Here is a 21775-nt window from a genome sequence, read left to right as displayed (position 1 = left end):
GATATATATTTTTTTGAAGAGGGTATTTTTGACCCTTGACCTGAGATTGTAGTAAGGGACCATCCTGAAAGAGTGCTCTTCAAACTAAACTTCCGCAGGGGGTTGCTTTAAGCCCTTACTGGTTTGAACTCCAGGCTGTCAGCTGCCCATCCTCTTGTGGTCCTTCCAGAAGCATTTGCTTGAGAGAGGTCCTCACTCACCTTGGTGACCCCTGTCACTAGCATTAAGGTAGATCAGTGTTCTCAGTCTTCTAAATCACCTCTTCAGTTCGCCAAGAGTTTGACTTTCCTCCTGCGAGAGCTCCTGTGTTTTCTTTGCCCATTTCATCACAAAATGAGTTGTTTATGGGAAATCCCATATAGCATGTGATGCAGATACCATGAAGCTCACTCTTGGCCATTGCACTGGATCCCGAGAAGCTGGCGGGGTGTGGGACCCGAGGCCCTGGAAGGGGGCTTGTTTCTGATGCTTGTTCTTTTGTCCTGCTATGATCTATCCTCCTTAGATCAGGTTCACGAACCAAACCAAAGTAAAGAACCATTATGCCACATTTCCCTTAAGTTGTTTCAACCCCAGAAGAGATTTCGTTAGTGTATTTCATTGATAAAGACTCTCTACCCCCAAAACTGCAGAGCTAGAAGGGGTCTTAAAGACCCTTCTGTTTCTGTTCTACATCTAAAGAAAGACTTGGTCACGGGTGAAATGAGTGAGCTGGCCGAGGGCAGAGAGCCAAGATCAAGACATTTACAGTTAAGAGTTTAGCATCCCTTCCCTTGCCCTCATGTGTGTGTAGGGTTTTGTTTTATATATTTTCTTGTCCACGCCACGTGGCATGTGGGATCTTAGTTCCCCTACCAGGGATGGAACCCATGCCCCTTGCATTGGAAGCGTGGAGTCTGGACCACCAAGGAAGTCTCACTCTCATGTGTTTTTTTGTTTGTTTGTTTGTTTGTTTTTGACATGTAAAAGGTCTTAGTTTATTTTCTCTTTCATGAAAAATCTGCACAATCACCACAGATACAGTCACTGCAGAATCTTTACTCCTTCTTTTTGCCAGCACCAACATTGGCCTTTGCAGTCCCCCTGACTTTCTTCATTCTGTTCTTGCGTTCCTTTCGCTGTTTTCTTGAGGTCTTTTTCTTCTCATACAGGCCATGTCTTGCAAGCCTATGTTTGGGCTCATTCTTCTTCGCGTAATCCAAGGAATTGTAAATCATGCCGAAGCCAGTTGTCTTGCCACCACCAAAATGAGTTCTGAATCCAAATACAAAGATGACATCTGGTGTGGTCTTGTACATTTTAGCCAGTTTTTCCCGAATTTCTGTTTTAGGTACTGTTGCCTTTCCAGGGTGAAGAACATCGATGACCATTTGTTTCCGCTGAAGCAGTCGGTTGGTCATGAACTTCCTAGTCCGGATAGTTACTGTGTCGTTCATGATGGCGGCTGATCTTCAAGCAGCCAGGGAGGAAAAGAGCGCTCATGTGTTTTGAGCATGATTTTCCCCTAACTTGGCAAGAACTGACTTGGCCCTGTTGCATGTCAGCCAGGAACACGGGGCCTAAAGCTTGAGTGGCTTAGTCAGGACAGCCAGTCGGGGGCAGTTGAAGGGCTGGAACTGGACTTTCTTGCTTTCTGCTCTCATTTTTCCCTCGTGCCACTGGAATTTCGTTGGACCATGTCCCGAAACTGAGAGTTTTGTAATCAAGGATACACAAAGACAAGTGACAATTGACCAGTGCAGATCAAGTCAATTGAAATGTTTTAAGCCCAGGGATTAGGGCATTGATTTGGGTGGTGAGCAATTAATTGCCCTGGGAATCAACCTCGAACCTGAAAGCCTTCCTTAGGGAAAATTACATTTTTAAGAGGGGTTTGAAAGATGGGAAGGAGGAACTATAATAAACTGGGAGGAGGGAAGGGGGTGGTCACGATGCTGGATTGTGTGTGTTAATCACTCCACCTTAGTATCCACATGTGTGTCTATTATTACATTTTAAGTACGATGCTTACTCGAAACCCTTTGCTAAGCTCTTGATAATATTATCTAACATCACTTTATACCTCCCTGTGAATAGGTATTATCCCTGTTTTACAAAGGAGAAAACTGAGCCTCGAGTTAAATAACTTTTTAAAGATCAGTGCTAAGTGAAGCGCAAGTTTAAATCTGTATCAAAGAAAGAGCTTAGCTACTGCCAACTATCCTGCTGCAAGTTGTTTGCATATATGTTTCCCCTAATAAACTGTGAGCAGCTCGAGGCCAGGCACTTTGTTTTGTTTATCAGTTGTGTCCCCAGCATGTAGAACAAAGTCATCCAGCATGGAGTAGACCCCGATTTAAAAAGGTATCAGGTGAAGGATTCATACAGTAATTCACATACCTAGCTCTGTATTCCTAGAGGCTGAAACCCGGTGGGTGGTAACGGATGGTTACTGAGTAAGATATAACTAGTGAGGAACCTAAGAGATGAACAAAGCAGGTATGACTGGGGGGAATTAGTTATCCTAGCGCTTAGGGCACCTGGTTTTGGCTTTCCTAGCTGTGGGCGCACTGTATTTCGCTCTCTAAAGAAAGGCCAGATTTCCATTCCCAAAGGTTATCATTCTTAGACTCTTAAGGCTTTGTGGTTGAGTAGAAGGTAGGAAGATAGACTGGAACGAGGAGTAAAACCTACAAGGTCACAGGCCCCTAAAGTATCCAGAGCTGTCACTGATGTTTTCTCTCTTAATTTCAGGAGTCGAAAAATACAGATCCGAAATATTCCACCCCAGCTTCGATGGGAAGTAAGTGATTAGGGGAAACTGTTAGTGGGGTCATGGAGACTGGGAGGGAAGTCTTGGTTAGCCTGAGGTGGCAGAGATGACTGGGAGGTGTCCTGGGGGCTTGGTTCTAGGCCAGAGATTCTGAGGGAGGGGGTGGCGGGGTGGACAGTTGGATTGCATCCTCAGCCTAAGACTTCCAGCATGACTTCTTGGGCATTCCCTCTGGTGAGAGGCATCAGGGAGGTGGGAGGGGTATTCCTGAACCCCAAGCTTAGAGATGACAGAGGACCGGCTGGAGACCCAGGTGCTACAGGTCTGCTTCCCAAAAGGACCTTAAGTTCCTTTTTGAGCTCAAGTACATTCTGTGAAGAAATTCTGATGGATTACCACCAGCATTAGTACCTGAGAAAGGGCAAACCAAACAGGTAACATGTTCAGTCCCCACCAAAGGCTTTCCCAGTGCTTTGGGGTGAGGGGTGTGCCCAGTGATGACTTGGTGAGTTCCTGGGGTACTCAGGTTAGCCGTACTCCCTTCCCCTGCTCTCAGGTACTGGACAGCTTGCTGGCTCAGTATGGTACAGTGGAGAACTGCGAGCAAGGTAAGAGTGGATAGAGGCGGCGGTAGTGGGGTAGGGGTAGATGGCTGTTGGAGGAGTTGTGGGGGGCCGAAGGGCGGAAATCTGCTCTGCTTCCTTTTCTGGTGCCACATCTCTTTGGAACACCAAACAAAGACAGCCAGAGGGTACCGTGGAGGGAGGTAGAGTGGAGTGTCCCAGCGCTGGCTCTGCTACTTCTCTGGAACTGGCTTCTCCTCTGGTTAATAAGAGAATCAGCAAAATCACTCATTCCCAGCATGGAGTCTCCATGAGCCAGCCAAGGTAGAAACAGGTTCCCAAGATTTTAGAAATAGGTTAAGAATGGAAGCTGTGCGCTAAGTAAATCTGTAGCCCTTTTATTTTAAAAGCTTCATGACTCTTGGTTTTTGTCTGAAATAATCAACAGGTTGTCTTTTTTGGGTGGGGCTGGGTGGAGGGGATAGAAACTGATTGTCAGCTACATGTCTTTGCTTAATTAAAAAAAAAAGGCAGAAAACTTTTGCACATACTGATGGGCAGGCAAAATGTTTCTCAAGTCTGGGCCCACGGGAACTTCCCTGCTGGTCCAGTGGCTAAGACTCCGTCTCCCAATGTAGGGGGCTTGGGTTTGATCCCTAGTCAGGGAACTAGATCCCACATACCACAGCTAAGACCTGGCGCAGCCAAGAAAAAACAGTAGGCCCACAGTTCAGTTCAGTCACTCAGTCATGTCCGACTCTTTGCGACCTCATGAACTGCGGTACGCCAGGCTTCCCTGTCCATCACCAACTCGTGGAGTTTATCCAGACTCATGTCCATTGAGTTGGTGATGCCATCCAACCATCTCATCCTCTTCTCCTCCTGCCTTCAATCTTTCCCAGCATCAAGGTCTTTTCAAATGAGTCAGCTCTTTGCAGCAGGTGGCCAAAATATTGGAGTTTCAGCTTCAACATCAGTCCTTCCAATGAACACCCAGGACTGATTACCTTTAGGATGGACAGGTTGGATCTCCTTGCAGAAGGAGAAATAATAAAAAGGAATTCTAGATCATAAAATGTTTGCTATGATTTTTGAAGTTTCTCCAAAAATTTCTTAAGTTCTTCTCAAATTGCTTAGGATTATAAATTATTTTCAGAGGAAATGAGCTAAATTAAATTTGGATGACTTCCCTGGTGGTCCAGTGGTTAGGAGTCCACCTGCCAATGCAGGGAATGTGGGTTTCATCTGGTCTGGGAAGAGGGAAGATTCCACATGCCATGGGGCATGGTGCAACAAAGCCCCGGGTGCCACAACTCCTGAAGCTGGCTATCTAGAGCCCTTGAGCTGCAGCTGCTGAAGCCCTTGCGCCTCTGGCCCACGCTCTGCAACAAGAGGAGCCAGAGCAATGAGAAGCCCGCCTACTGTAATGGAGAGTAGTCCCTGCTCGATGCAACTAGAAAAAAGCCCATGTGCAGCAGTGAAGACCCAGCTCAGCCAAAAGCGAATGAGTGAATGAATGAAAATTTGAAGTGATTTGGGCTGGACATAAAGTAGAGCTTGGTCGTTAGGCAGACAAAATGGTTTGAGTTTGCAGATCTTTAAGAAACCTAGACAAGACAAAATATTCATCTCCAAATTCTAAACGGCCAAGCTGTAAATCAAATTCTCGCGTGCACAAAGATCTGAGGTGCTGAATCAGTGGAACAGGTTTTCTTCTCTGACCCTGGAGCTTGCTTTTACTGTAAGCACCAGGGCATAACTGGAAGCACTGATAGTCATTGCTCAGTCCTTGATATCCATTGTCCAGGCCTGCTTACATCTTAGACTGATGACTCAGTTACTCCTGGACAGACAGCAGTGGCTTGGGAGCACGTTGGAGAGCTTCACGAGGGGTGCCCAGCAGGGGTCACTGCTAGTTCAAAGGCTCACCAGAGAACCATAACACACCTAATCTGGGGGCGATGCCTGCTCCCTGGAAAAAACAGAATGGGAAGTGTTTGCTTTTGTAACAATAAACTCTTCATCTGCTCAAATGCAGCTTACTAAGCAATGCCCTTTCTGTCCACCCTATGTGAAATTATACCCCTAACCACCACTTCCTTTTCCCTGGTTTGTATTTCTCCGTAGCACTCAACCCCTTCTATTTTTTTTCAGGGAGAACATGAATTTTTTTTTTTTTTTATTGAAGTATTGTTGATTATAATATATTAGTTTCAATTATACACCATAATGATTCAGCATTTTTTAAGATTATACTCCACTGAATGTCATTACAAAATAATGTCTATAACTCCCTGTGCTGTGCAATATATTTTTGTCCTTTGACTGTTTCGTTTACTTATTTATTTATTGGCTTGTGGGATCTTAGTTCCCTGACCAGAGATCCAACCTTGGCAGTGAAAGCGCTGGGTCCCAACCTCAGGATTGCCAGAGAGTTCCTATCATTTTACTTTATACATAGTAGTTTGTATCTGTCAGTCCATACCCCCATACCCTTGATGCCCCCCTCCTTTTTAGTAATCACTAGTTTCTCTTCTGTATCTGTGTTTCTGTTTTGCACGTACATTCATCTGTATTTTTTAGATTTCTCATGGGTGATATCACACAGTATTTGTCTTTCTTTGACATTTCACTAAGCATAATATGCTCTTGGTCCATCCACATCTCTGAAAATGGCAAGATTTAATACTTTTTTTATGGTTGAGTAATAGTCCATTATCATACCATCTTTTCACCATCTTTGCTTATTATATTTTTTGCTTTCTCTTCTTACTAGTATGTTTAAGCTCCATGAGAGCAGAGGTTTTGTTTGTTTGATTCACTCCTGTATTTCCACTTAACTGGTAGAAGATTCTTGCAGAATCTTCCTCTCCATTAAGATGGGAGAGCTTTACTGACAGGCCAGAGGGGCTGAGAGTGGTCTGCACTGCAGTTTTGTGGTGATAAGTGGCTTTGGTATTGTAGGGGGAGGGGTGGATTTTTGTTGTTGTTGTTGTTCAAGTCCCCCACTCCAGGGCTGGGCAGTCTCAGTTCAGTTCAGTTCAGTTGCTCAGTTGAGTCCGACTCTTTGTGACCCTGTGGCCTGAAGCATGCCAGGCTTCCCTGTCCATCACCAACTCCCAGAGCTTGCTCAAACTCATGACCATTGAGTCAGTAATGCCATCCAACCATCTCATCCTCTATCGTCCCCTTCTCCTCCTGCCTTCAGTCTTTCCCAGCATCAGGGTCTTTTCCAGTGAGTCAGTTCTGTATATCAGGTGGGCCAAGTATTGGAGCTTCAGCTTCAGCATCAGTCCTTCCAATGAATATTTAGAACTGATTTCCTTTAGGATGGACTGGTTTGATCTCCTTGCAGTCCAAGGGATTCTCAAGAGTCTTCTCCAACACCGCAGTTCAAAAGCATCAATTCTTCGGTGCTTAGCTTTCTTTATGGTCCACCTCTCACATCCATACATGACTCCTGGAAAAACCGTAGCTCTGACTAGACGGACCTTTGTTAGCAAAGTAAGGTCTCTGCTTTTTAATATGCTATCTAGGTTGGTCATAGCTTTTTTTCCCAAGGGGCAAGCATCTTTGAATTTCATGGCTGCAGTCACCATCTGTAGTGATTTTTGAGCCTAAGAAAGAGCCCTGCTTTCTTGAGCAGGTCTAGGGGACCCGAAATCACAAGACAGTGATACATAAAGCAGAGGTTAATTTTATTAATTCAAAATGGGGGAAGAGTATGTGGCCAGATCACATGGAACTCTTAACATCCAACCCAAGTCCATTCCCAAATCCTGCCCCCTGGACTCCATGGCAGCCACTCTTGTCAACTTATTCAGCTAGGTGATGATACACTTATATCTGATCAATGAATACTTGAGGGTACTCTAAAATGGATTTAGGTGTTTTCTCAAATCTCTTCAGCGATGTCCTTACAGACCTTTTCTTTGTCTGATTTCAGTGTGTGATTTTTAACTAGTATAAATTTCTTTCTAAGAATAAATTTATTTCCAGATCGGGGTATATGTGTATGTGTGTGCTCTCTGCTGCATAACTGCTGCTATGTTGACTGCACATCCGTGTGTATGCCTGCTCTCTTGAGGGCTGGCAGGGAAATCTAAGGAAGGCATATTAAAGTTAAAGGAAAATGATAAGCTAATTTGAATTTTCCAGGAGTCGCGATGAAAGGGGCTTGTAGGGGAAATGCTCTGCTTTGTCTCATTGAAGTATTTCCTTCTTGAGTGCATGGCCCTCAAAGATGAGCCTTTTAAGAACGTCATTGGTGCCATCTCCAGGACTCACTGCTCTAACCCTGATCTCTGTTTTTGCTCCCCCAGTGAACACGGAGAGTGAGACGGCAGTAGTCAATGTCACCTATTCCAACCGGGAACAGACCAGGCAGTGAGTGGACCCTAAAGTGGGATAGGGAGGGTCTTTGTGGTTGTTGGGAGCCAGGTGCCCCTGCTTTGACAAGGATAGGGTGTGTTTGGGCACCAGTCCCCGCCTAACCTCTCATTTTGTTGCAACCAATGCCAGACTCTTGTCTTTTGGTGCAGGAATCTCAAAGGTTCAGAAACCTCCCTGGGATTGATAGGATAAACTTTGAACGGAGAGACCCAAAGACTTCCCCGGAGAAAGTGGGAAATCGTTTTTAGAAGATGCTGGCTTTTGATAGGTCTCTGGTTGTGGAACCATAGGGTCCTTTGCTGTGTTGATGGTGCCATCTAGTGGTGATGAGAAGGAACTGAGACCTAAAAGATTTGTGATGTGGCAGAAGCAGACATTTTATTAATAATATCTCCGGAATCACCTTGAGTCCCATCACATCCACAATTTCTGGCTCTCTAGCCATTTGGTTGAGTCACCCTGCCCCACCCCATTGGTACTGATAGACTTCATTTATAGGCCTTTTGCCACATTTTGCTTTTGATGGCTTTCTCATTCCTTCAACATGTTGCCTCTATCCCATTTGTTTCCTCCAACCTAGTTTAAAACTGTACCACTTTCTCAGACCTTCAGTTTTCTTTCAGGTGTCTACTTGGCTGAGAATTTTCTGGAGGTCCCTGTGGCCAATCTATGGGCCTTAACTTGGCTTTAAGTCCACACTTGCTTGCGTCTTACTGTATATTGCTTTGTTAACATTTCTAACCAGCATCAGCCCAGGGAATGGATGGCACATGGCCTCTCCCTTCAGTGTTCACTAGTCTTGGTTTGCAGACATTCCAGATAGATTTAAACTTCTGCAAGCCATTCTGTTTCCACTTCTTCTGTTTCCATGGAGTTTACTTGGAAACTTGAAATTAACAAGCCAATCCCCAAATTCAATGGAAATAGCTTATTTTTGCTATGCTACCTTATTTGATGTCTTACTTAGACTGGAGGTGTCTCTAAAGTGGAGGTGGGAGTGTGGGCAGGTGGTCATCTCCCTTTCTTCTGGAATGTTCCATGTTGTAACCCAGCTGAGTGCTTTATACCTGGAGGGCATTTGGTGTGATTGGCATGGATTGGAGTGACCGGTAGATTTTCTGTCTGTCCTCAGAGCCATCTTGAAGCTGAACGGCCACCAGCTAGAGAACCATGCCTTGAAGGTTTCTTACATTCCTGATGAGCAGATCACACAGGGTCCTGAGAACGGGCGCCGAGGAGGCTTTGGCTCTCGGGGTCAGCCCCGCCAGGGCTCCCCTGTGGCAGCTGGGGCCCCAGCCAAACAGCAGCAAGTGGACATCCCCCTGCGGCTCCTGGTGCCCACCCAGTATGTGGGCGCCATCATTGGCAAGGAGGGCGCCACCATCCGCAACATCACAAAACAGACCCAGTCCAAGTGAGTCTTGGCCGCAGGGGACGTAGAGGTGGGGCCAGGAGGCAGTGGTTGGTGCCCAGGAGGCGAGGCCCCTCCTGGAAACGCACGGAGGGGTTTCAACTTGACTTTACCTCTTAGGAAATGTTGGGAGATAGAATAAGCCTGGGATGTGCCATTTGGTGGCAGTGGCTGGGCCACACACTGTAGTTGTAAGAAGGGTTTCTTGGTAGAACTTCTCACGGAGCAAAACTAGTCTTGGGAAGAAAGCCCCTCCTTAGTGCTCTGTGACCTCAACACTGATTATCGGTGGCAGCAGGACAGGCCAGTCAGGGACCTCAGTGAGAGGGCGTGGTTCTGACCTGTCTCCCATTGCACATAGCCACCGCTCTTCTCTAAGCTTTATAGCCGATCTGTGGAACAGAACAGGTCATTTTGTGTTCTGATTCATAATGCACCCTTTTATTATTTGCTTTTAATTTGACACAGTGTGCCTTCCCTTTATAGTTGTTTCAAGTGGGAAACGCAGCTTCAGAGCTGAGGGCTGTTGATCTCCAGCCCTGGATTCCCATGAAAGATGCCATCGTTCTCGGCTGCCGCCTCCTGACTGAGACAGAATCCATAGCAACAGGCTGCCCTTTCCTTGCCTGTCTCAGTTCCACGCTTGGCCTTGTTCCAAGAAGAGCAGGCCTGTAGTTTGTTTTGAGGAGCTTCACCAGGGACAGCTAACCATCCATGTGCTTGTTAGGATTGACGTACACAGGAAGGAGAACGCAGGTGCTGCCGAGAAGGCCATCAGTGTCCACTCGACCCCTGAGGGCTGCTCTTCTGCTTGTAAGATGATCCTGGAGATTATGCACAAGGAGGCCAAGGACACCAAAACGTAAGGCGTTAGCGTCTCTGGGCACTGCCGCCTCCTCAACTCTTAACACAGACAAACAGGGGACACAGAAATTGTACAGCAGGGTAAAAGCTGAAGAACGAATCCTCCTCCTTGTAAATAAGGGCCTGTGTTTCCTAGCAGTGCTGTGCCCTCGTAGGCATGCGCACATGTATGTATATGCGTGTGCATGTTTAGCACAAATAGGATCATTGTGAACAGACTGTTGTACAGTCTGTTTTTTCCATTGCTGTGCATCAGTACGTAGGCTCACCTTGTTCTTTATTAGCTGCATAGAACTCTGTGAGAGAAAGTTGCACAGTTGTGTCCGACTCTTGGCAGTCCCATGGACTGTAGCCCGCCAGGCTCCTCTGTTCTTGGGATTCTCCAGGCAAGAATACTGGAGTGGGTTGCCATTCCTTTCTCTAAGGACTCTTCCCGACCCTGGGATTGAAGCCAGATCCTCCTGCATTGCAGGTGGATTCTTTACCAACTGAGCCACTAACCCAAAGGTACATAGAATTCTGTGAAAGTGAAAGTTGCTCAGTCATGCCCAACTGTTTGTGACCCCATGGACTGTACAGTCCATGGAATTCTCTAGGCCAGAATACTGGCGTGGGTAGCCTTTCCCTTCTCCAGCGGATTTTCCTGACCTAGGAATCAAACTGGGGTCTCCTGCATTGCAGGTGGATTCTTTACCAGCTGAGCTAACTTGTATAGTATGCCCATTTAAGAGTATACACTTGGATGAGTTTTTAATACTAGTATATTTACAAAAACCATCACCACAGTTAAGACAAGGAACATACCCATCACCCATAGTGACCTTGTGCCTTTGCCATCTGTTCCTACTTCCCATTTCTCTTCCACTGATCTTCATGGTTCTGTTTGAAAACACGATTTGGTTCTGGTGTTTGTCTTGGAAACCCTCATCTGCAGCGGCCTACCATCTAAGGAGCTTTTGTCCCTCACCTCTTCCCAAGGGCTGACGAGGTTCCCCTGAAGATCCTGGCCCATAATAACTTCGTGGGGCGACTCATTGGCAAGGAAGGGCGCAACCTGAAGAAGGTGGAGCAGGACACGGAGACAAAAATCACCATTTCCTCGTAAGGCACTTTCCTTTCCCTCTGCGAGTGGGATGCCTGGGCCCCCACGGTGGCATATTTCATCATCCATCCTTAACACCTGCCCCCTAAGTCAGATATAGTTTCTGCTTATTGAAGAATAGTTAAAGCAGGAGTGAAGAGCATTTTTCTGTAAGGGCTGGAGTCCTTCCATCACCGCTGTGGTTAGGGTGCTGCTGCCTCTTCAGTCCTTGGCTGCCGCATGCTGTCTCTTTTGCTCTGCATCTGGGGGAGAGAGCCTGCAGCCAGGGGCCAGGATGGGGGGTCTCCCGGCACACTGCCAGGCCACAGGGAGAGGACGGACCCAGATCCTTTCCTGAGGCTTGAGCAGGTGCTCCGTGTGGTGGCCTGCTTCTCAGGAGGAATCCGTCAGCCCCTCTGTGGACACTGTGTCTCTTGACTGTGTCGAGAGACTTACCTGTGGGCAGATTACCTGCTCTGCTTCAGAAGGGCTCAGAAAATGGATTGCTGGCGCCACTGGGGAATTTCCAGCCAGGAGCCCCCTCCTTGCTTACAGTCTGTGCCCAATGTCCTCACCTCCCTGCAGGGAAGCCTTGCTCTGGGGACAAGCTAAAAGCCAGAGACAGCTATTCATATTTGCCCCAAACTAAACAGCCTGTGGAAACGGCGTGGCTGAGCTGTCCTCAGCCAGGCTCTTTTCCTGGTCTGGGCCTATCAGTTGGAAGCTTGACGCTGCTCCGCTCCCTGCCCCAGGCTGCAGGATCTCACCCTCTATAACCCTGAGAGGACCATCACTGTGAAGGGCGCCATCGAGAACTGCTGCAGGGCTGAGCAGGAGATCATGAAGAAAGTGCGGGAAGCCTATGAGAATGACGTGGCTGCCATGAGCGTGAGTGTCGGAGGCCTCTGAGCTGGAGCCACAGCAGAAATGGGTCTCCAAATGGGTGGGCGTTCACATGCTGCAGTCCTGGGAACATTGACTGAGCTTTTGGACCTCAAGATTGATCAGTCCTTTTAACACTGAATTAATAGGGGTTCTTCATTTGATTTCTGGGTGCAAGTGGGGATCCAGTCTTGGGCTTGGAGGTCTGTGGTTCCTCTGTAAGCTTCGTGTTTATGTGCACTTTAGTGGGGGAGAGGGTTCCTAGTTTTCATCTGGTTTTTAAAGGTGAGTGAGGATGTGGGTCACATGACCAAAAATGTGAGTCTTAGAAGTCAGAGTGGAGAAGGAAGTGGCAGCCCACTCCAGTGTTCTTGCCTGGAGAATCCCAGGGATGGGGGAGCCTGGTGGGCTGCTGTCTCGGGGGTCGCACAGAGTCAGACACGACTGAAGCGACTTAGCAGCAGCAGCAGAAGTCAGAGACCTGTCTCCCCCACCTGGTCGCGGGCTGTAAGTCTGAGGTCTGCCTCCATCAGAGGGGAGGGACTGCTGGAGCAGAAGGACGTCTGAGGGTCTAAAACAGTGTCCCTTCACCTCAGAGGTGGGAACGCTCATGTACATGTGAGTGTTGTGAATACCAGAGGGGCAGGCAGGTTTGGGGCAAAAGTATGCCATTCTCCTGTTTTGGCCCATTCACCCTCTTGTTCAGCCAGCACCATGTACAAGAGCTACTAGGCCCCATCTGAATGAGCCAACCTCTTTCTCTTCGCCTTCTTTTCCCTAGCTGCAGTCACATCTCATCCCTGGACTGAACTTGGCAGCTGTAGGTCTTTTTCCAGCCTCGTCCAGTGCAGTCCCACCACCTCCCAGCAGCGTCACTGGAGCTGCACCTTACAGCTCCTTTATGGTAGGTGCAGGGGACCCTGGGCTGTCCGTGAGCTCACTTAGGGCCCAACTCCTTGCGGGAGCCTGATACTTGGTAATTTACAGGGAGCGGGAAGGGCTCCCAGCCACTAGTGCTAGCTGTCCGGAGCATCAGCCCTGTGGACAGCAGCCTCGGATGCTGGGAGCACTCTTCCTCTTCGTCTGGTCCAGCTTCTTTAGTTTGTCCCTGTGGGGCCTTGGGAGAGCTGCAGAGCAGGTCGCCCAGGCTGGTGTCTGGGTGCTGCACCCCTTCTTCCTTGACAGTGCAGGGCAGGGCCATGGAGGGGCTTCCGGGCTGTGCCCCTTGATTCGAGCTGCATTAACGGCATGTCCTGTCTTGGCAGCAGGCTCCAGAGCAGGAGATGGTACAGGTGTTCATTCCTGCCCAGGCGGTGGGCGCCATCATCGGCAAGAAGGGGCAGCACATTAAACAGCTCTCCCGCTTCGCCAGCGCCTCCATCAAGGTGACCAGCTCTGCTCTCTTCTGGTTCCCGGGGTGGGGGGGCGCTCTGCTCCCATCCCCCTCCCCTTTGGTTCTCAGACACCCCATCTGCCTAGCGTTAGGGCTCTCTCCTGTGGGCTCCCAGTTCCTTTTGCTTTCGACTTCACTTTCAGACTAAGGGAGGAAGTGGTGTCGTAGCACAGGAGAGCTTCAGTTCAGGCAAGACTGACTGGGTTCAATCCCAGTGTTTGAGCTGTAGTACCTGAGCCTTCATTTCCCCGTCAGCTATACTGATGAGAATAATCTGAGATGATGCAGCCAAAGCCCCCAGCTCAGTGCTTGGTTCACAGTGGTTGCTTGGTAAATTTTAGCTGTTTCCACCTTCCCTGGTCTGGGAGAACCTGTCACAGTGAACAAATACTTTGTTAAATTTCACAAGTCTAAGGCCATTGGTTTTAGTGGTCTGCAAGGTTTTGGTCAGATGGAGTGTATGTTCTCTGGTGAATAAGGGCTCCCAGAGATTCTCTAGGAGATCAGTCCGTTCCCCTCTACTGTCCCCACCACCAGTGGTCCCTCTTGGCAGGACTCAACTGAACCCCTCTGGGCAATGAGCAGGGAGGTCCTACTTAGAAAACGTCAAGAAACAAATGCGCTTGTGCCCTCGTAAGAGTTTTGACACAGGGCCAATAGCCTTGGGTCTGGGGTGTTTGTTCTTCACTCTCTAGGCCATCAGAAGTGGGAAGTTGAAGCAGGGTGTTGGTAGGGTTCTGGAGGAGGGGGCGATAGAGTGCTTATCTGTGACCACTGTTTGCTTTGTAGATTGCTCCTCCTGAAACTCCAGACTCCAAAGTTCGTATGGTCATCATCACTGGACCCCCAGAAGCCCAATTCAAGGTTCTGATCTTTATTGTTTTTTCGAGTAGGACCCACCCAGGGGAATCAAGTTTGCGTGAGAGTGCAAATCTGCATCAGATTTTAAGTTTCCCTGTAAATTCGGGGCTGCACAGCTGCTTTCAGACTGACATCCAACTTGCATTCTTTTGCCTTCCCTCTCTGCTTCCTGAGAGTGGATAGGCACACAGGAAAAAAGGCCCTCTCCTTGCCCTCTGCTGTAGTGACTAAAGAAGGCTCTTTTCTCCTTTATGTCCTTGCTGCGTTCCCAGGTTCTCGGACTTCTGACAGCCAGCCAAAGAGCTAGTAAAGTCACTTGCTCTGATCTAGGGAGGGATGGAGAATGGGGACAGCCCTAGGCTGTGTACAGTGACCAGCAGCCTGCCACTGAGTGGCTCCTCCACTTGCCACTCAGGGCTTGACTTGCCATTCACTGCTTGTCCAAGTCCATGCAAGCCTCCCAGACCCCTTAGGTCTGGTTTGTGGTTTAGGTACTGTATTCGTCTGGGGAGTTACATATTCATATTCAGTTACTTTGCCCAGGCCTCCCAGTGTTACAAGTGAGCAGAAGGAGTGTTGACAGGTCAGTGCTGTGGACCTTTCACGCCACCTGTCCTAGGCGATGATCTACCCCTCACGAGGGAGTGGGGCATGGGGAGCTTCCCTTCTGTCACGTATGCGTGTGTTGCCAACGTAACCGTGACCTCCTTTTCTCAGGCTCAGGGAAGAATTTATGGAAAACTCAAGGAGGAGAACTTCTTTGGTCCCAAGGAAGAAGTAAAGCTGGAGACCCATATCCGGGTACCAGCGTCAGCAGCCGGCCGGGTCATTGGCAAAGGTGGCAAGACGGTGAGCCATGAGGGTGGGGTTGGAAGCTCTGGATGTTAGTCCCTGAGCCTGACAGCTCTGCCCTGGCCCCCACTTCCCCAGGCTGAGTGACCTCTGAGTGTGAGTCACTTGGTTGTGTCTGACTCTTCACAACATGGACTGTAGCCTGCCGGGCTCCTCTGTCCATGAGATTCTCCAGGCAAGCGTGCTGGCGTGGGCGGCCATCCCCTTCTCCAGGGGCTCTTCCAGGTCTGCGCAGCCTTAGTTCCTGCACTTTGCCCCTTTACTTGATTCTGCTCTCCAAGCTCAGCTCCTGAATCCTCCAGTTGCTACCAGCTAGTGACTAAACTTCTTGCCCCTCCCTCCACTGCCATCCACGTTTGACACTGTCGGCACTCAAGCGCCTCTCTGACCTGTCCTCCTGCCCCCACCCCTGCCCCCAGGTGAACGAGCTGCAAAATTTGACAGCAGCTGAGGTGGTGGTGCCAAGAGACCAGACCCCTGATGAGAACGACCAGGTCATCGTCAAGATCATTGGGCATTTCTATGCCAGCCAGGTACATGTGGCACTCCCCCATCACAGGAGGGTGGCAGGAACCCGGGGATCAGAGCAGCGGGACTCTGCCTGCCTCTGGCCTGGGTCACTCTTCTCTTCCAGGTGTAGGGTGTGATGTGTAGATGTCTTATTCCCTCTTAAGACTGTAGGGACAGTGATTTGACTATTTTCTTAGGTATGTTATGTACAGCAACTATTAATGTTACATGTCGTATGTTATATGTTGCTGTCGTCTAACCACGTGGTCCTTCTCTTTTGCACTGGAGAGGAGAAATGGGTCTTAGCGCTGCCCAGTCTGGTTTGTGGGGTGACACCATGGGTTGCCCTTTTCCAGGGCATTTCCTTCACCTTTCCCAGAACCACTGCTCCATCCTTGCTTCCAGTTCTTCCAGCTTCCTGGTCTCGTCCTGGCACTCACCATCCATTTCTGTGCTGCTTCTAGTGAGCCCGTCAGCAGTGCCCAGCATTGTGACTGACCCCAGAGTCTAGAAAGGAGGGCAGATATCAGATTCACATTACAGGATGATTGAAACTAGTGGGGTTTTCCTAAGACCCCCTATTGTTGGAGCTAGAAGGCTGTGAAGGCTATTGGATACCACCCCTTTCATTCCCAGAGGATAAGCTTGTTAACAGGTTTGTGGCCCACCTGAGGCTGCTCATGAAATCAAGGGCCAAACAGGAACCCAGACCCCAGCGTGGTGTGGTAACTTTCTCTGACAGTCCTTTGGGAGCCATTAATAGAAACTTATATTCAGGTCAGGAAGCAACAGTTAGAACTAGACATGGAACAACAGACTGGTTCCAAATAGGAAAAGGAGTACGTCAAGGCTGTCTATTGTCACCCTGCTTATTTAACTTATATGCAGAGTACATCATGAGAAACGCTGGGCTGGAAGAAGCACAAGCTGGAATTAAGATTGCTGGGAGAAATATCAATAACCTCAGATATGCAGATGACACCACCCTTATTGCAGAAAGTGAAGAGGAACTAAAAAGCCTCTTGATGAAAGAGGAAAGTGAAAAAGTTGGCGTAAAGCTCAACATTCAGAAAACGAAGATTATGGCATCTGGTCCCATCACTTCATGGGAAGTAGATGAGGAAACAGTGTCAGACTTTATTTTTTTGGGCTCCAAAATCACTGCAGATGGTGATTGCAGCCATGAAATTAAAAGACGCTTACTCCTTGGAAGGAAAGTTATGACCAACCTAGATAGTATATTGAAAAGCAGAGATATTACTTTGCCAACAAAGATCCGTCTAGTCAAGGCTGTGGTTTTTCCAGTGGTCATGTATGGATGTGAGAGTTGGACTGTGAAGAAAGCTGAGTGCCAAAGAATTGATGCTTTTGAACTGTGGTGTTGGAGAAGACTCTAGAGAGTCCCTTTAATTGCAAGGAGATCCAACCAGTCCATCCTAAAAGAGATCAGTCCTGGGTGTTTATTGGAAGGACTGATGCTAAAGCTGAAACTCCAGTATTTTGGCCACCTGATGCGAAGAGTTGACTCACTGGAAAGACCCTGATGCTGGGAGGGATTGGGGGCAGGAGGAGAGGGGACGACAGAGGATGAGATGGCTGGATGGCATCACGGACTCGATGGACGTGAGTCTGAGTGAACTCCGGGAGTTGGTGATGGACAGGGAGGCCTGGTGTGCTGCGACTCATGGGGTCGCAAAGATTCGGACATGACTGAGCGACTGAACTGAACTGAATAGCCACTAAAACTATCTTAAGATTTGTGGGTGCTCCTGCTACACCAAGCACCATTCTACGTGGTCTCTGTTAACTCATGTCATCCTCATAACACCCTCATGGTACAAATGAGGAACATGAGGTTAAGAGAGGAAATGATGTATTCAGGGATGCAGAGGAGCCAGGATGTATTAAATACTGAAGGGGGGTATTTTTTGTTGGTTAGAATGAGAACTAAACGAAAACCTTTGTAAACCATTACGCACAGTGCTGACAGGAGGCATTAACATATAAAAATATCGACTGCACGTTCGTTCTCCAACGTAGACCAACTTTTCTCTTTAACCAAGAAAATCAGTCACTCAGCTTATGGAAAGCGGACATTCTGATATTTTTCTGTCAAGTGAATCACAGTTGACAGTTGGTTTCGCTCACCAAACTTTTGTTCATAGGGAAGATATTTTTAAGAAGGAAAGAGTTAAAGATACTGGTCCTTTGTCTTCTCCACTTTCACGGTAGAGCTTACTTCACTACCTTTTGGTTATTCCATTTCATCCCCTTTCCCGGGATATTTACGTGCATAGTGGAGTTGTGATTGGTGACAAGGCCTCCTGATTTTTGACCTTCTGACAACATATACCCCTGGAAACTTAGGGAGTTCCCCCTTGAGTTCAGAAATGTGGGTCAGCTTGGTCATGTTTTAAATTCTGATGAATGACTTTATACTGCTTTTCTCCTCCATTCCCCTGTATGAATCCAGTGGGTGCTCAGGGTTTACTCAGAGGCAAAGAAACTTTCTGTCACTCTAACCCTCAGCCTTCTCTTACCTTTCTTCTAAGTCCCATGTGATCTATTTGTTGCCGGGATCCAGACCCTGGTGGCCTGTCTCCCCAGTAGGGCTGTCTCTCCCCACCTTTGAAGATCCTCACTCTCACGTGTTCTCTCTGCAGATGGCTCAGCGGAAGATACGAGACATCTTGGCCCAAGTCAAACAGCTGCACCAAAAGGGACAGAGTAACCAGGCCCAGGCCCGGAGGAAGTGACCAGCGCCTTCACGTCGACCCCCGTCGTGTCGGCTGAAGGACAACAGGCCGAAATCGAGAGCATGATCTCCCCTGCAGGCCTGAGAATGAGCGGGAATCAGGGACACTTGGGCCGGGATGTAGATCAGGTTTGCCCACGTGCTTGAGAAAGTTGTTCCAGTGAGGAACCCTGATCTCTCAGCCCCAAACACCCAACCAATTGGCCCAACACTGCCCACCCCTGAGGGTGTCACCTTGGAAATTCTAGCTCAGGGTGCTTTTAAACGTGGATTGTTTTACGTTCTCCAGGTCCCATCGAGAGGGTTGGTCAGACCCCAGTGGGAAGAGAAATAAAATTTCCTTCAGGTTTTTAAAACATGCAGAGGGGTGTTTTAATCAATCTCAAAGGATGATTTACTTCTTGACCCTAAAGCCCTTCCAGCCTTCTCCTCCTTGGTTTATTGATTAAAATACCTCTATTCTCGTGCCCTGACATAACCTCTTCCTGTATTCACACTGGTTAGCTCATCTTTCTGCTACTGGCAAAAGTGGGAACCAATGCATTGCTTTGTGTATATTATTGACTTGAAGGGAGAAGACACATCGGCATCTGTAGATTAATTCCAATCCCTTCCTAACCAACCTATAGGAACAGCGAGTAATAAAGAATGGGAGAGACAGATGATTAAAATATATAGTAATCCACGTTTAAAAGGAGTGCCCTTGTGGCTGATGGATTCCAGATCACCACCTTGAGAAACTGGTGCAGTTCAAATTGCCCGCACGGTCGGGGCTTCCCCACCAAGATTCCCGCCCTGTTCATGTCCCTGTAACCATGAAAGTCCCACGTCATGTCCAGGAGCGCATGGGTGGTACTGACTGCTCAGCGGGACAGGGGCTGACCACTGTACTGTCCCTGATTCCTGCCATTCTCAGGCAGATTTTATATTTTTTTAAAGTCTATTTTAATGATTGGATACGAGCACTGGGAAGGGGACCCTCACTCCCCTTGATAAAGTCTCAGTTCCATGGAGGACTTGAGTGGCCCCAAAGGCTGCCACTGTGCCCTCACCCCGGCCCGTATGCTCTCATAAGGGCTGGTTCCCAGAAGCGGGGGTTGCGGGGCACTCCCCCACCACGGCACTGTTCCCTTGGTGGTGGTGGGATGTGCAACCCGACCCTGAGCTCCTGAAAAAGCTGAAGTCCATCATTTGGCATCTGTTATGAATATTCAGTAAATCGGAGAGTATTTGCTTCTGTGTTTATCCTAGAGGCATATTTAACTGATGGTTTCTGCCTCCACGAGTCATTGGCGTGATGTTATGTGTGCCTAAAAGAAACAAAATTCAAAATACCAGCAGCATTATGCACAAAAGGGTAAACAAGCTTAATTTATTAATTTTTTCCAGGCTCAGTAAGGTCCCATTTTAAGTTCAGCCCTCGTGGAAGACAGCAGGCATCAGTTAAATGAGGTTTGGCCTCCCCTCCTCATGTGCTGATCGTCAGTGCATATTAGCCAGGTGGTGCACTTTAGCTGCCTTGGACAATGCTATCCAGTGTGCTGGGAAGGGAGGAAGGCCTCTGCGTGTGGAAGAGCCCATGCTCGGGACTCCCCTCCTTGCAACATTGCAACAACAGTAACAACCAGACAACCGTGACATGTGGGCGGAGTCAGTCAGGTAATGCTGTGCGCAAAGTAAACTACCTCAAGGTATGAAGTTACCTCAGCAATTACTTTCCTTTTTGTTCCCCCCACCTCTTTTTTTTTTTAATCTTTTTTTTCTTTGCGGCTTGCTGATATTTTATATAAAAAAGAAAAGCAAAGCAAAAGAGAAGCTGATAGTCTTGAATATTTTATTTTTTTAATGAAAAGAAAAAAATGAGAAAGTTATGTTTCATAATTTCTTACAACATGAGCCAGTGTAACTCTTTAGGAAGTCTCTATGGAGAACAGGCCCTGTGGGAAAGGCAGCTGGCGCTGCCCCTTGGAGGGAGGCTGGGCCCAGAGGGAAGTCCCAAGTGTGAGAGAGCCCAGGGCCAGGCTCTGATCTCTAAGCCACCCACCTCTCCCAGGAAAATCTTGCCTGATGAGATTGACAGGCCCAGCAGAGCTGTGGCCCCAAGGGCGAAGCAACAGCCTCCAACAGCTGGCCTGTGGTCTCCCCTCCCCCCTTTGGTTAAAGGGCACCCCGGTTGTTTTTTCCCACCAGTGGTGCTGTTGAGATATTTTAAAGTATTGCCTCCGTTTTATCGAGGAGAGAAATAATAACTAAAAAACATACCCTTAAAAAAATGTATACTTCTCTAAAAATATGGGAGCCAAGATTCCATTGGTGGACGAGACAAAGCCACCCTCTCAGCCTCAGAGAGGTCCATCTGGTTTGTCGTTGCAGTGCTTTTCATTTATTGTGACTGTTATTTCATTTCAGTCCCATCTTGCCATTTTTGGTCTTTATCAGTAGACCAAGGGACAAACAGATAACTGGCCCTTCTGTCTCCTCATCTTCTTTCAATTGATATGATTGATTCTAACAGTGGACCCACACTTACAAATCCTTGATTTAGGGTGGTGGGTGGCAAGGAGGGGCAAGGGATTTGGGAATGTAACTGGGGACGGGTTCCTGCCTCGTTGGTGTCTTGTCACTTTCTTCCCATGACGTTCCTTTGTAGACCCCCAGAACTGTCTGCCCCAAAGAGGAGGAAGCAGGAAAGCCTTTAGAGATGATACCAGGCCAGTTTATTTAAGCTTCCCACCTGTCCAAACCACAGAAAAGGGTCTCCCAACTTGTGTTTCTGGCTCTATATGCTTTATTCCAAAATGAAGCAGATAACTTCAGACATCGGCCATTTAGTGATTTAAGGTGAATTTCCAGCAGCAAGCATGCTTTGATATCTGGTTCAAACTGCCATCAGAATAAAACCCCCCACAGTACCTGAAATGTGATTGTTGCAGTGTTCAGTTTCCTTGGGATCCTGCTCCCATCACACCTGCAGCCCACATCCTTTCCCTCTGGCTGGTTCAGCTCCCAGAAGAGACCAGGAGTGTGGCAAGGGACTGTCAAACCTGGATTCGGCATGGCTGATATTTGCCCAGCAGCAAAATTGTGCAAGTTACACTACCGGAAAGCAAAGGAATATGGTTTGGTGGTTAAAGTTTAGCAGGATAAAGGGCTTGTCTTGGTGGTTCCACCTTTGACCTCTGGGCAAGGTCTTGGGGCAACTCCGCCCCCTGCACATCACCTCCATTTCCCCATCCTTGGTGAGATAACAAGTTAATGTGAAATGCACTTGAGAGATTTGGATGATCTGAAAACAGTGACTTTTAAAAAAACAACTTCTGTGCTCTGATATGTGTGTGAGCTACATATATATTTTTAAGAAAAGACCATCACTTTTAGGATGTATTTTTTAATTCTGTGGAACATGTGAAAAAACCAAAATGGTTTGATTCCCTGACTTTGAAGCTGCGTCTGACAGTG

The 21775-nt window shown here is 48.0% G+C and overlaps 2 protein-coding genes across 2 annotated transcripts in view; one reads left to right on the top strand and one right to left on the bottom strand.

Moving 5' to 3' along the window:
• The window catches only part of IGF2BP1 (insulin like growth factor 2 mRNA binding protein 1), a 40510-nt gene extending 22193 nt beyond the window's left edge, over window positions 1–18317 (top strand). The window contains exons 3-15 of the mRNA XM_052657243.1: window positions 2734–2782; window positions 3309–3360; window positions 7638–7701; window positions 8840–9121; window positions 9846–9980; window positions 10961–11083; window positions 11816–11951; window positions 12727–12849; window positions 13211–13330; window positions 14128–14202; window positions 14917–15048; window positions 15471–15584; window positions 18225–18317. Of these exons, the coding sequence (XP_052513203.1) occupies window positions 2734–2782; window positions 3309–3360; window positions 7638–7701; window positions 8840–9121; window positions 9846–9980; window positions 10961–11083; window positions 11816–11951; window positions 12727–12849; window positions 13211–13330; window positions 14128–14202; window positions 14917–15048; window positions 15471–15584; window positions 18225–18317 (1498 nt within the window). The remainder of the gene's footprint in view (window positions 1–2733; window positions 2783–3308; window positions 3361–7637; window positions 7702–8839; window positions 9122–9845; window positions 9981–10960; window positions 11084–11815; window positions 11952–12726; window positions 12850–13210; window positions 13331–14127; window positions 14203–14916; window positions 15049–15470; window positions 15585–18224) is intronic.
• Window positions 973–1473, bottom strand: LOC128064505 (40S ribosomal protein S24-like). Its single transcript, XM_052657244.1, has one exon. It carries the CDS (start codon window positions 1434–1436, stop codon window positions 1038–1040), a length of 399 nt encoding a protein of 132 aa, XP_052513204.1. The 5' UTR covers window positions 1437–1473; the 3' UTR covers window positions 973–1037.
• Window positions 18318–21775: the final 3458 nt, after the last annotated feature.

The sequence above is a fragment of the Budorcas taxicolor genome, chromosome 19 (assembly GCF_023091745.1).
Source record: "Budorcas taxicolor isolate Tak-1 chromosome 19, Takin1.1, whole genome shotgun sequence".
In the NCBI taxonomy this organism is placed as follows: domain Eukaryota; kingdom Metazoa; phylum Chordata; class Mammalia; order Artiodactyla; family Bovidae; genus Budorcas; species Budorcas taxicolor.
This window is presented reverse-complemented; position numbering and strand designations above follow the sequence as displayed.